The 13,371-nt window shown below is 35.7% G+C and overlaps 1 protein-coding gene across 3 annotated transcripts in view; it reads right to left on the reverse strand.

Moving 5' to 3' along the window:
• Nucleotides 1-13,371, reverse strand: part of TOR1AIP2 (torsin 1A interacting protein 2) — a 43,134-nt gene that overhangs the window by 9,377 nt on the left and 20,386 nt on the right. For all 3 annotated transcript variants that reach the window (XM_068541341.1, XM_068541339.1, XM_068541340.1), the window contains one exon: nt 1,864-2,042. In XM_068541341.1, coding sequence (XP_068397442.1) covers nt 1,864-1,897 — 34 coding nt within the window. In that variant the 5' untranslated portion in view covers nt 1,898-2,042. The remainder of the gene's footprint in view (nt 1-1,863; nt 2,043-13,371) is intronic.

Genomic DNA, 13,371 nt, shown 5'->3' on the forward strand with positions numbered 1-13,371 from the left:
GACTTTCACTAAAGGTGACTGATTAAACAAATTCACTATCATGTTAATCTAACAAATAATATGAATGTAAAACTATTTTGAATGAAAAACCAATTTTTGGTAGTATTCAATACATCCTCTTCCCTAATGAAATAACAGACCTAGGCAATAATCATCAATAGCAACTAAAACCATTATGCAAAAGGCTGATGAGGAATTTTATGAACGAGGTGAATGAGACTGACAACTGCTGAACCCACTGATCAATCTTAACACCACAAAAAGAAGGAAAACCAGACATTACTAACCTCCCGAATTCAATGCAATAGGAAGTACACCGTACCACTTATGAAGTATTCTTGCCAAACTGAATCTGAATCTGATCAAGCTTCTAGAGCTAACTACCAGTTTCCAAGAAACACAGGGATAGAGGGATACATTAAATCATGCCTCAGGAATGTAATCAGCAAAACCCACAATGAGGGAAATTCTAAGGGACAAAAGACTTTGTTTCTTTAATAACAGCAAGAAATAAAAATAAATGGCAAGAAAAAAAAAAAGGAGGAGTAACCTATTGATTAAGAGATACTTGAATACATCAACAATGTGTGGACCACACTGTTTAGATTCACTGTCCCGCAAACCAGTTGTTAAAGAAATATTTATGAGATAATCAGAAAAATTTGAACACCAGATATTTGATGAGACTCAGGAATTATTGTTCATCTTCTAGTTATGATAAAGGTATTGTGATAATGTTTTTACAAAGAAATCCTTATCATTTAGAGATAAGTGTTCAAGTATTTATGGCTAAAATTATGTGACACCTAGAATTTGCTTCAATTCAATGATATGGGGGTAAGGAGAAGTAAGGGAGTATAAATGAAACCACATTAGCCATATGTTGACAGCAGATGAAGCTGTTTGATGGGTACATGAGATTCATATCCTTGCTCTACTTTTATATATGTTTGAAATTTTCCATAATAAAGCTTAAAAAAAAAAGAGCAACCAAAAAGATATATCAATCAAATGCAGTATATGGCCCAAATGTAAAGAAAAAAGAATTAAAAAACCCAACTGTGAAGAAAAAAAAAATTATGAGACAATTGGGGAAATGTGAATACTGGCTGTATATATGATGACAGCATGGAATAACTATTAATTTATTTTTTAGGTGTGATAATGCTATTTTGGTTTTTTTTTTTTAAATCTATCTTTAAGAGATGTAAACTAAAGTACTGACAAATAAAATGATATAATGTCTTGGATTTGCATTTAAATATTCCAAGGCAGGCAACAAGAGTACCATTATGTAGGTAAAAGTTGAAGTTAGATTTTGAGTACATGGGACTTCATTATACTGTTCTACTTTCATATATTTAAAAATATCCTTAATAAAATATTTAAATATGCCCTTCTCTTCTGAAAAACCTACTTCATATTTTGCCTATTTTATATCACATATACACACACACACACACACACACACACACACATGTAAGTAGGATGAAGAATTTAAATTTCATCTTTCCTTATAATTGAAAGATCCCCCTCTAAATATATAGCATAGAGCTTACTTGATTTTTAAAAATATAACTCTAAAGATCTGTCTACCATCTTTTTTTAAGATGCATTGTAATTTTTCCAATACTATAGGTTCCTACTGTGGGAGTCTCTAAAACATAACTCTTTTTCATAATTAGGGTCTGGTATTATGGTAAAATTTGGTAAATATCAAAGAATAAGAATCATAACAAATTAAGCAATTAAGTTAATTTCTTTTTTACTTCCAAACTTCAGTTTTAGTCACCAGAGACTTTCTCTCTAGCACAGCCCTAGTCTCCTACAGCACAAACCTAGTGCTGTACAAACTAGTCTTACCCTCTGGAGGATCCCTAAGTCCTCTGTCGGTCATGTTTGAGTTTTATCTCTTCAGACTTTGGGATACTTTTTGTTAGTGTCTGGTTTTCCTTGTGAAGATGTCTTGTTTTCTTCTTGTCCCAAGTCCCAACAGGCTCATGCTTCCCGTGGACCCAGGAAACAAGGCATATATACAGTGACTAAAATAAAATGAAAAAAATTAAATGACTTTTTTATTCATACATGGGAGAAATGCCAATTTCAGCTTTATTTACTAAATCTGTTTAGTTTGAGTAATATTTCCTCTCTGAAACTTTTCTAGTGAAGAAAAAGTATTTTCTGGCTTTCATGAGGATCATATTCCAAATCCTAGACTACAAACTGAAGAAAAGCTTCAGGTTATTAACCTTGTATAGATGCCATAACCTTTTAATACATTCCAGTGTGTCTGGAAGGATGTAAAAAGTAAGACCAAGTGACCAGAATCTTGAAGAGAACATCCTTGAAATTGAAATGAAAAGTAATTCTAAGAGTAAAAATTTAAGTCACTGTTGAGTTAATCACTGCAGATTTCCTTTATGTCTTCAATTTCTGTCCCATATAAATTTCTCAGAGTTTGCCTATCAGAAGCTTTCACTTATCATTAACAAGTAACAATGCACACGGGCTACCTACAAACTAAGATGGCTGTCTTGGTGTTAGGAAGAGGAAATACACATTTGGAGTTTAGTCACTGCCTTCTTAGTGGTTTTCATACAGTATTCTTTTGTAAAATATGGAGACAGGTATCTCTTTATACAATGCCCTTCTATACAGTGCTCAAAGAAGACTAACTATAAATGATTATGATCTTAAGACATTATGTTTACTCTATATTGTCTTTAATTAAATGTTTCTGTAAAAAAACCCAAAACAAAACCAAAAACAAAACAAAAAAAATAAATGATTATGAGCTGTACACAAAAGGAATAAAAATCAGAGGCAATTTATAAGCAATAAAAACTTAATCATGTCATTTTATAGTTAAATCTTATTTTTTGTCAAAAACCATACCACTCAAAGTTACTTAACCTTCACTATCTATAAAAATGATTAAGGATTGATATGATGACTAAACACAAAAATATATGTGAAAGAACTTTGTAAAGTGCTACATTCTTTGGATAGCCTCGTTGAGAAGTTAGCCAACTAGCCTTTTTTGTGTCCTTCTCACAACACTCTTTTGTAAAATCTAATTTTACAAGTTAAAAAATTTAATCCCAAATGCCTAGCACAGATCTTAGTATACAGCAAGAACCCCATATTTTAATTTAAAAGAATATGAATAAGTGAATGAATGCTTGAATGTACAAATAGAGTGGTGTCAACTATAAACTGAATGTGAAGGGAGGGGTTGAAAACAGGCCTCCTTTCTGCTGGTGTGAACACTTAGAAACAAGTCTCAGATTTGGAGGGTTCCTTGTCACCCTTTTATCTGCTTCAGACTCCTGGGACTGGGCTTCTAGATCTCCTTTTCATTACCATCATATGTTGCAATGAGGGTTACCTCCTATCCTATTTCGTGATAGAAAATTAAAAGTCCCCAAATACTTTAAAAATAAATATAAAGTCCAGTTACAAAAATTTTAGAAAGCGAAGATGCTATTCACAATAACTGTAAGGTACCTCATGATAAAAACTAAAAGGTACCTAGTAATAAATCTAACAACATATATGCAAGAATTTTAGAGTGGGGTGAAGTTTATGGTATGTAAATTACACCTCAATAAAACTGTTTTAAAAAAAGAACCTTTAGGGAGAAAAGTATAAAACTTTACTGAAGGACATAAAAAGGACCTAAATAGAGAAATACATATAGACAGTAAGACTCAAAGCCATTTAATGCCACTTCTTTCCAAATTAATCTATAAATTCATTGCAATTTGAAACAAAATCTTGAGACAATTTTTTTATTGTTATATGTTTCTTATGGAATGAACAAGCTGACCCTAAAATTCACAAAGAGCAGTAAAGGATTAAGAAGAGTCAAGATAATTCTGAAGGAAGAAAAAAGAATTTTGAAGAAGAAGGGGGGCTATTTTTACCAGATATATCAAGACGTTAAAAACAATAGGGCAGGGCTTCCCTGGTGGCGCAGTGGTTGAGAATCTGCCTGCCAATGCAGGGGACGCGGGTTCGAGCCCTGGTCTGGGAAGATCCCACATGCCGCGGAGCAACTCGGCCCGTGAGCCACAATTACCGAGCCTGCGCGTCTGGAGCCTGTGCTCGGCAACGAGAGGCCGCGAGAGTGAGAGGCCCGCGCACCGCGATGAAGAGTGGCCCCCGCTTGCCACAACTAGAGAAAGCCCTCGCACAGAAACGAAGACCCAACAAAGCCATACATACATACATACATACATAAAAAGAATGTAAGCAGACAAGAATAGCATTAAAAAAATTAAAAAAACAAAAACAAAAAAACAATAGGGCATTGGTGTAAGAAGAGACAGATTACACAGAATAGAGAGATAAGAAATATATGCATACATAAATAAAGGAAATTGAGTGACAAAAAAAAAAGAATGGATTAGTGAATAAATAGTTTTGGGACAAATGACTTTTCAAACGGGAAAAAAATTAGATTTCTACCTCCACAAAAATCAATTGCAGATAAGAGACCTAAATGTAAAGAGCAAAACTTTGAATTTTTTGGATAAAAGCATGGAATACCTTTATAATCTCAAGGTTTTCTTGATCAAGATATAAAACATACAAACCATAAGGGGAACTTTGACAAATGTAATGACATTAAAAATGTTAATCTCTAGACAAATCATCAAAATCATGGTTAAAAGATAAATTCACTGACTAGAAAGATATCAGCAACACATGTAATCATTAAGGGATTAATATCTAGAATATCTAAAGATTACTGTAAATCAGTAAGAGACAAATAATGCTATTTTTAAAACAGTGGGCAAAAGAGATGAACAAGCAGTTAAATAAAGAGGACATCTAAAAGTCTACTGAGGGCTTCCCTGGTGGCGCAGTGGTTGAGAATCTGCCTGCCAATGCAGGGGACACGGGTTCGAGCCCTGGTCTGGGAAGATCCCACATGCCGTGGAGCAACTGGGCCCGTGAGCCACAACTACTGAGCCTGCGCGTCTGGAGGCTGTGCTCCGCAACAAGAGAGGCCACGATAGTGAGAGGCCCGTGCACCGCGATGAGGAGTGGCCCCGGCTCACCGCAACTAGAGAAAGCCCTCGCACAGAAACGAAGACCTAACACAGCCAAAAATAAAATAAATAAATAAATAAAAGTCTACTGAATTGGTAAGAAACATAGTCAAGGAAATGCAAAATGAATTAATGATGAGATACCATTTCACACCACCAGATTGGCAAAAATTTTTAAATCAGGCAATACCAAGTGTTGGTGAGGATTTGGAGATACAGAGATCTTTACTGGCAATGAAGTAAACTGTTACAGCTTTGGAGAGCAATATGGCAATACCTAGTTAAGACACACACACATTCTATAAATCGGCAATTCTGCTTTTAGATATATACCTTAGAGAAACTTTTCCTCAAGTGCCCAATGATGTTTGTAGCAGCATTGTTTAAAATGAGGAAAAATGAGAAAATCTTAAATGTCCATAAATAAGGAAGTGGAATTTTAAAATTGTAGTATATTCTTAAAACATAATATTGTATATAAATTAATGAGTTAGATATCAAAAATTTATAAAGGTACGATATTAAAGCATTTATACAAAATTTAAGAGACATTAAATAATATATAGAGTGATTCAAAAATAACTGAACAAGCAACTATATGCCAATAAAATGGACAACCTGGTAGAAATGGATAATTTCTTAGAAAAGCACAACCTCTCAAGACTGAACCAGGAAGAAATAGAAAATATAAACAGACCAATCGCAAGCACTGAAATTGAAACTGTGATTAAAAATCTTCCAACAAACAAAAGCCCAGGACCAGACGGCTTCACAGGCGAATTCTATCAAACATTTAGAGAAGAGCTAACACCTATCCTTCTCAAACTCTTCCAAAATATAGCAGAGGGAGGAACACTCCCAAACTCATTCTATGAGGCCACCATCACCCTGATACCAAAGCCAGACAAAGATGTCACAAAGAAAGAAAATTACAGGCCAGTATCACTGATTAACATAGATGCAAAAATCCTCAACAAAATACTAGCAAACAGAATCCAACAGCACATTAAAAGGATCATACACCATGATCAAGTGGGGTTTATCCCAGGAATGCAAGGATTCTTCAACATATGCAAATCAATCAATGTGATACACCATATTAACAAATTGAAGGAGAAAAACCATATGATCATCTCAATAGATGCAGAGAAAGCTTTCGACAAAATTCAACACCAATTTATGATAAAAACCCTCCAGAAAGTAGGCATAGAGGGAACTTATCTCAACATAATAAAGGCCATATATGACAAAACCACAGCCAACATCATCCTCAATGGTGAAAAACTGAAACCATTTCCACTAAGATCAGGAACAAGACAAGGTTGCCCACTCTCACCACTATTATTCAACATAGTTTTGGAAGTGTTAGCCACAGCAATCAGAGAAGACAAAGAAATAAAAGGAATCCAAATTGGAAAAGAAGAAGTAAAGCTGTCACTGTTTGCAGATGACATACTATACATAGAGAATCCTAAAGATGCTACCAGAAAACTACTAGAGCTAATCAATGAATCTGGTAAAGTAGCCAGATACAAAATTAATGCACAGAAATCTCTTGCATTCCTATATACTAATGATGAAAAATCTGACAGTGAAATTAAGAAAACACTCCCATTTACCACTGCAACAAAAAGAATAAAATATCTAGGAATAAACCTACCCAAGGAGACAAAAGACCTGTATGCAGAAACTTATAAGACACTGATGAAAGAAATTAAAGATGATACAAATAGATGGAGAGATATACCATGTTCTTGGATTGGAAGAATCAACGTTGTGAAAATGACTATACTATCCAAAGCAATCTACAGATTCAATGCAATCCCTATCAAACTACCAATGGCATTTTTCACAGAACTAGAACAAAAAATTTCACAATTTGTATGGAAACACAGAAGACCCCGAATAGCCAAAGCAATCTTGAGAAAGAAAAACGGAGCTGGAGGAATCAGGCTCCCTGACTTCAGACTATACTACAAAGCTACAATAATGAAGACAGTATGGTACTGGCACAAAAACAGAAATATAGATCAATGGAATAGGATAGAAAGCACCCAGAGATAAACCCACACACATATGGTCACCTTATCTTTGATAAAGGAGGCAAGAATATACAGTGGAGAAAAGACAGCCTCTTCAATAAGTGGTGCTGGGAAAACTGGACAGCTACATGTAAAAGAATGAAATCAGAACACTCCCTAACACCATACACAAAACTAAACTCAAAATGGATTAAAGACCGAAATGTAAGGCCAGACACTATCAAACTCTTAGAGGAAAACACAGGCAGAACACTCTATGACATAAATCACAGCAAGATCCTTTTTGACCCACCTCCTAGAGAAATGGAAATAAAAACAAAAATAAACAAATGGGACCTAATGAAACTTAAAAGCTTTTGCACAGCAAAGGAATCCATAAACAAGACGAAAAGACAACCCTCAGAATGCAAGAAAATATTTGCAAATGAAGCAACTGACAAAGGATTAATCTCCAAAATTTACAAGCAGCTCATGCAGCTCAATATCAAAAAAACAAACAACCCAAACCAAAAGGGGGCAGAAGACCTAAATAGACATTTCTCCAAAGAAGATATACAGATTGCCAACAAACACATGAAAGGATGCTCAACATCATTAATCATTAGAGAAATGCAAATCAAAAGTACAATGAGATATCATCTCACACCGGTCAGAATGGCCATCATCAAAAAATCTACAAACAATAAATGCTGGAGAGGGTGTGGAGAAAAGGGAACCCTCTTGCACTGTTGGTGGGAATGTAAATTGATACAGCCACTATGGAGAACAGTATGGAGGTTCCTTAAACTAAAAATAGAAGTACCATACGACCCAGCAATCCCACTACTGGGCGTATACCCTGAGAAAACCATAATTCAAAAAGAGTCATGTACCACAATGTTCATTGCAGCTCTGTTTACAATAGCCAGGACATGGAAGCAACCTAAAGGTCCATCAACAGATGAATGGATAAAGAAGATGTGGCACATATATACAATGGAATATTGCTCAGCCATAAAAAGAAACAAAATTGAGTTATTTGTAGTGAGGTGGATGGACCTAGAGTCTGTCATACAGAGTGAAGTCAGAAAGAGAAAAACAAATACCATATGCTAACACAAATATATAGACTCTAAAAAAAAAAAAATGTTCGTGAAGAACCTAGGGGCAAGACGGGAATAAAGATGCAGACCTACTAGAGAATGGACTTGAGGATACGGGGAGGGGGAAGGGTAAGCTGGGACAAAGTGAGAGAGTGGCATGGACATATATACACTACCAAATGTAAAACAGATAGCTAGTGGGAAGCAGCCGCATAGCATAGGGAGATAAGCTCGGTGCTTTGTGACCACCTAGAAGGGTAGGATAGCAAGGGTGGGAGGGAGGGAGACGCAAGAGGGAAAAGATATGGGGATATATGTATATGTATAGCTGATTCACTTTGTTATAAAGCAGAAACTAACACACCATTGTAAAGCAATTATACTCCAATAAAGATGTTAAAAAAAAATTGAATGAATGAAAAAAGTGAACTAGTGATACATACCATAACATGGATGAATCTAAAAAATGTGATGAGTGAAAAAAGCCACACACAAGATTATATGCCAAATGATTCCATTTATACGAAGTTCTAGAATTGCCAGTGGTCTACAGTGACGGAAAACAGATCAGAGGTTCCTAGGGGAAGGACTACTGACTGGAAAAGGGCATGAGAAAACCTTCTGGAGTAATGAAAGTGCTTCATATTTTTATTGAGGTAGTGTTTGTCATCAAACTTAAAATCTGTACATTTTATTGCATGTAGAATATCCTCAAAAAACATTATTTCAAATAACAACTGAATGCTTTAAAAAACGTATTACTTGGAAACTGGGTTGTGGTCAATAAGCAATCTGCAAAGAAATCGTGAGAGATATTTCAATAATCTTACAAATGCTCAATACACACCTTTCTTGTCACAAGGCACACATCATTCCTATAGCCCGTTTCACTCAGACCCTTTGTAACATTGCTGTTCATAGCCAAAACATAGTCCCTCAAGGCTACAAGGAAGAAGTGGTACAAACACAGTGGTTCTTGACACATCCTCACAAAAAGTCACATGGTGGGGTATCTGGGAGATCTGGAGGCCACTATTCCAGAGGCAGGTCAATCTTTTCAACAGTGTCCAATCAATACCAGGAAATGTATACATTAGGAATCTCTGGACTGCATAATAGAAGTGAGGCAGAGCCTCATGCTGATGGAAAATGGGCATGTTGGAGACTTTCTGCAGCTGTAGGAAAAACCACTCCATAATAATGTCCAAAAAAAATACCTTTGATGGTATCTTTTGCAAAAAGGAACTGATGAAGTGAATCCCTTACAAGTTCAATTGTGAAATGTTAGTTTTCAGTGCCCCATTTGTGGAGGTTATGATTCATTTTTCCACTTAAAGAAAACTTAGCCTTACCACTGGTAGTTATCTCCGCTTCCCTGTGACCCTGAAATCTGCAGCAAAACTTATTGTTTTGCTTTAACTGTCTCCGTGAGGGCGTGAACCAGGTTAAAGTAGTAAGGCTGCATTCTCCATAACTGGAGAAAATCAACAGATAGTAGGCTGAGGGATGCCTTCCTTAATTTCAACATCCTGGGACCTCCCTGAAGAGGGACACAAATTTACCTCAGTAACTCTTCTTCTGTTGTGGCTGCCCTGTGCTAGGTCTTTAAGATGCACCCTTTCTACTCCATCTCAATGTACCAGTGGTAATGTTTTGGCAACCTGGTAGGTGTTCATTGTCTGGTATACAGAATGACCTTTGCACTGCAGTAATACAACCAAGTTTAGCAGACTCCAACACATAAAATTAAATGTTGTAAGATTATCTCTACAGATTGATGCATCATACATGTTTATATATGAATGTTACTGAATAATAAAATTTTGAAAGTGTTCAACTCTTTTATTGCTCTGTACATTGTTTAAATAAACACATGAACAGAAAAGATATATGCTTGCTTCTATGGAGGAAAGGGCAGGAATAGGATGAGAACAAGAATCAGTTTCAACTGTACCTGTAAAGCCTCTAAAAAAAGAAAAAAGAGGTATATGTGGCAAAATGTTAGCGTATTTTATCTATTTTTTCAAATTGAAGTATAGTTGATTTACAATGTTGTGTTAATTTCTGCTGTACAGCAAAGTGATTTGTTATACATATATATACATTCTTTTTTATTCTTTTCCATTATAGTTTATCACAGGATATTGAATATAGTTCCCTGTATTATACAGTAGGACCTCGCTGTTTATCCATTCTGTATATAATAGTTTGCATCTGCTAACCCCAAACTTCCACTCCACCCCTCCCTCCACCTTCCCTCCCCCTTGGCAACCACAAGTCTGTTCTCTATGTCTGTGAGTCTTTGTTTCATACATAAGTTCATTTGTGTTATATTTTAGATTCCACATATAAGTGATATTATATGGTATTTGTCTTTTTTTTTCTGACTTACTTCACTTAGTATGATAATCTCTAGTTCCATCCATGTTGCTGCAAATGGCATTATTTCATTCTTTTTTATGGCTGAGCAGTATTCTATTGTATATAGGTACATCTTCTTTATCCATCTGTCAATGGACATTTAGGTTGTTTCCATGTCTTGGCTATTGTGAACAGTGCTGCTATGAACATAGGGGTGCATGTATCTTTTTGTTTTTTGTTTGTTTTTGCAATGCCATGCACCTTGCAGGATCTTAGTTCCCCGACCAGGGATTGAACCTGGGCTCTCGGCAGTGAAAGCACGGAGTCCTAACCACTGGACCACCAGGGAATTCCCTATCTTTTTGAATTATAGTCTTGTCTGGGTATATGCCCTGGAGTGGGATTGCTGGACCATATGGTAATTCTTTTTCGGTTTTCTGATGAACCTCCATACTGTTTTCCATAGTGGCTGCACCAACTTACGTTCCCACCAACAGTGTAGGAGGGTTCCCTTTTCTCCACACCCTCTCCAGCAGTTGTTAAAATTTGTACACTTTTTAATGATGGCCATTCTGACTGGTGTAAGGTGGTGCCTCATTGTAGTTTTGATTTGCATTTGTCTAATAATTAGTGATGTTGAGCAGCTTTTCATGTGCTTCTTGCCCATCTCTATGTCTTCTTTGGAGAAATGCCTATTTAGGTCTTCTGCCCATTTTTCAATTGAGTTGTTTTTTTGTTGTTGAGTTGTATGAGCTGTTTGTATATTCTGCAAATTAAGCCCTTGTCAGTTGCATCATTTGCAAATATTTTCTCCCAGTCTGTAGGTTGTCTTTTCGTTTTGTTTATGGTTTCTTTTGCTGTACAAAAGCTTGTAGGTTTAATTAGGTCCCATTTGTTTATTTTTGTTTTTATTTCTATTGCCTTGGGAGACTGACCTAAGAAAACACTGGTATGATTTATGTCAGAATGTTTTGCTTATGTTCTCTTCTAGGAGTTTTATGGTGTCATGTCTTATGTTTAAGTCTTTAAGCCATTTTGAGTTTATTTTTCTGTATGGTATGAGGGTGTGTCCTAACTTCATTGATTTACATGTGGCTGTCCAACTTTTCCAACACCACTTGCTGAAGAGACTGTCTTGTTCCCATTGTATATTCTTGCCTCCTTTGTTGAAGATTGACCATAGGTGTGTGGGTTTATTTCTGGGCTCTCTATTCTGTTCCATTGATCCATATATGTTTTTGTGCCAATGCCATGCCATTTTCATTACTGTAGCTTTGTAGTATCATCTGAAGTCTGGAGGGTTATGCCTTCTGCTTTTCCCTTTTTCCTCAGGATTGCTTTGGCAATTCTGGGTCTTCTATGGTTCCATATAAGTTTTAGGATTATTTGTTCTATTTCTGTGAAAAATGTCATGGGTAATTTGATAGGGAACGCATTAAATTTGTAGATTGCTTTGGATAGTATGGCCATTTTAACAATATTAATTTTTCCAATCCAAGAGCATGGGATATCTTTCCTATGTTAATGTATTTTAGATCTGGGTACATAGGTGAATGTTATTTCCTGCACTTTTCTATATGATTGATGTTAATATATTTTTTAAATGAGTAATAAAATAAAATATATTAGCTTCTGTGAGGAAAAGTAAGAATCAAAAGACCTGTGGTATGATGAACTGGGAGATTGGATTGACATATATACACTAATATGTATAAAATGGATAACTAATAAGAACCTGCTGTATAAAAAAATAAATAAAATAAAATTCAAAAGAAAACAAAAAAAAGGAAAGGCCTGTAATGGTAACTCTGAGCCCACACACAATGAACTTATGTTACAGAGGCACACTTCAACCACAGCCTCCTATACATTTTGTCATATCCAGTTGAGAAGAGATAGGACAAAGAAAAGCTACCCATGAGAACAAAATCAGAGCTGGGAAAGCAGTAGGACCTCACCCAACCTACTCCATCCTGGAAACCTCAATCTTATGATGTATGGACTATTAATATTCCTTCTATTTTACAGATAAGGAAACTGAGATATAGAGATGTTAAGAATCTTACCCAAGAACACACAACTAGTTAAAAAAAAAAAATTGTAAACATACTATAAGGCATCCTCATTCTACATTTGAATTGTGACTCTAGCACATATGACCTGGGTAAATTTGCACATATTCTTCAACTTTTCTCAAATTGCTTATTTTGGTGTTGTGAAAGTCTCAAGTGATATAATAAATCATGTAGCAACTACATCTGCCACAATTATGATTATAAATGGGCCTAAAAAATGTGACAAGGATTTGCCTTGGGTCATTCATCCCACCAGGCCTCTTAATCTTTACATCTAAGACCATTTGACACACATAATTACAGGATCGACCTCAGTCCAAAGATTAATCTTGTCCTTCACCAGGAAGGATTTAAGAAGTTTTCAATAATTCAGCATCAAGTTCTAACAATTGGATTTAATCCCTGTTCTAAAACTAAGACTCTACCTTATCCCTAGTTCTAACTTCTGCCTCATTCTCTTATACCCTTCCTAGTCCTAAAGATGGACTACATGCCATATGATTGACATAGGTTATCACATTTAAACCTCACAACAGTATGAGGTAGGTATTATTACATAACCTATTTCACAGATCAAGAAACTGGATACAGAAAGGTTAAAATGCCCAAGGTCATTTAATAGTGCCAGAATCAGAAGACAAACCTAGGTCAACTGGCTCCAAGGCTATTATTTTTCCTCTATAACAAGTAGTTTTCAAGCTATGTTCCCAAGCTTCCATGGAGACTCAAGGGCTGCCAGAGGAGACTGAAGAGA

The sequence above is a fragment of the Eschrichtius robustus genome, chromosome 3 (assembly GCF_028021215.1).
Source record: "Eschrichtius robustus isolate mEscRob2 chromosome 3, mEscRob2.pri, whole genome shotgun sequence".
Classification (NCBI taxonomy): Eukaryota; Metazoa; Chordata; class Mammalia; order Artiodactyla; family Eschrichtiidae; genus Eschrichtius; species Eschrichtius robustus.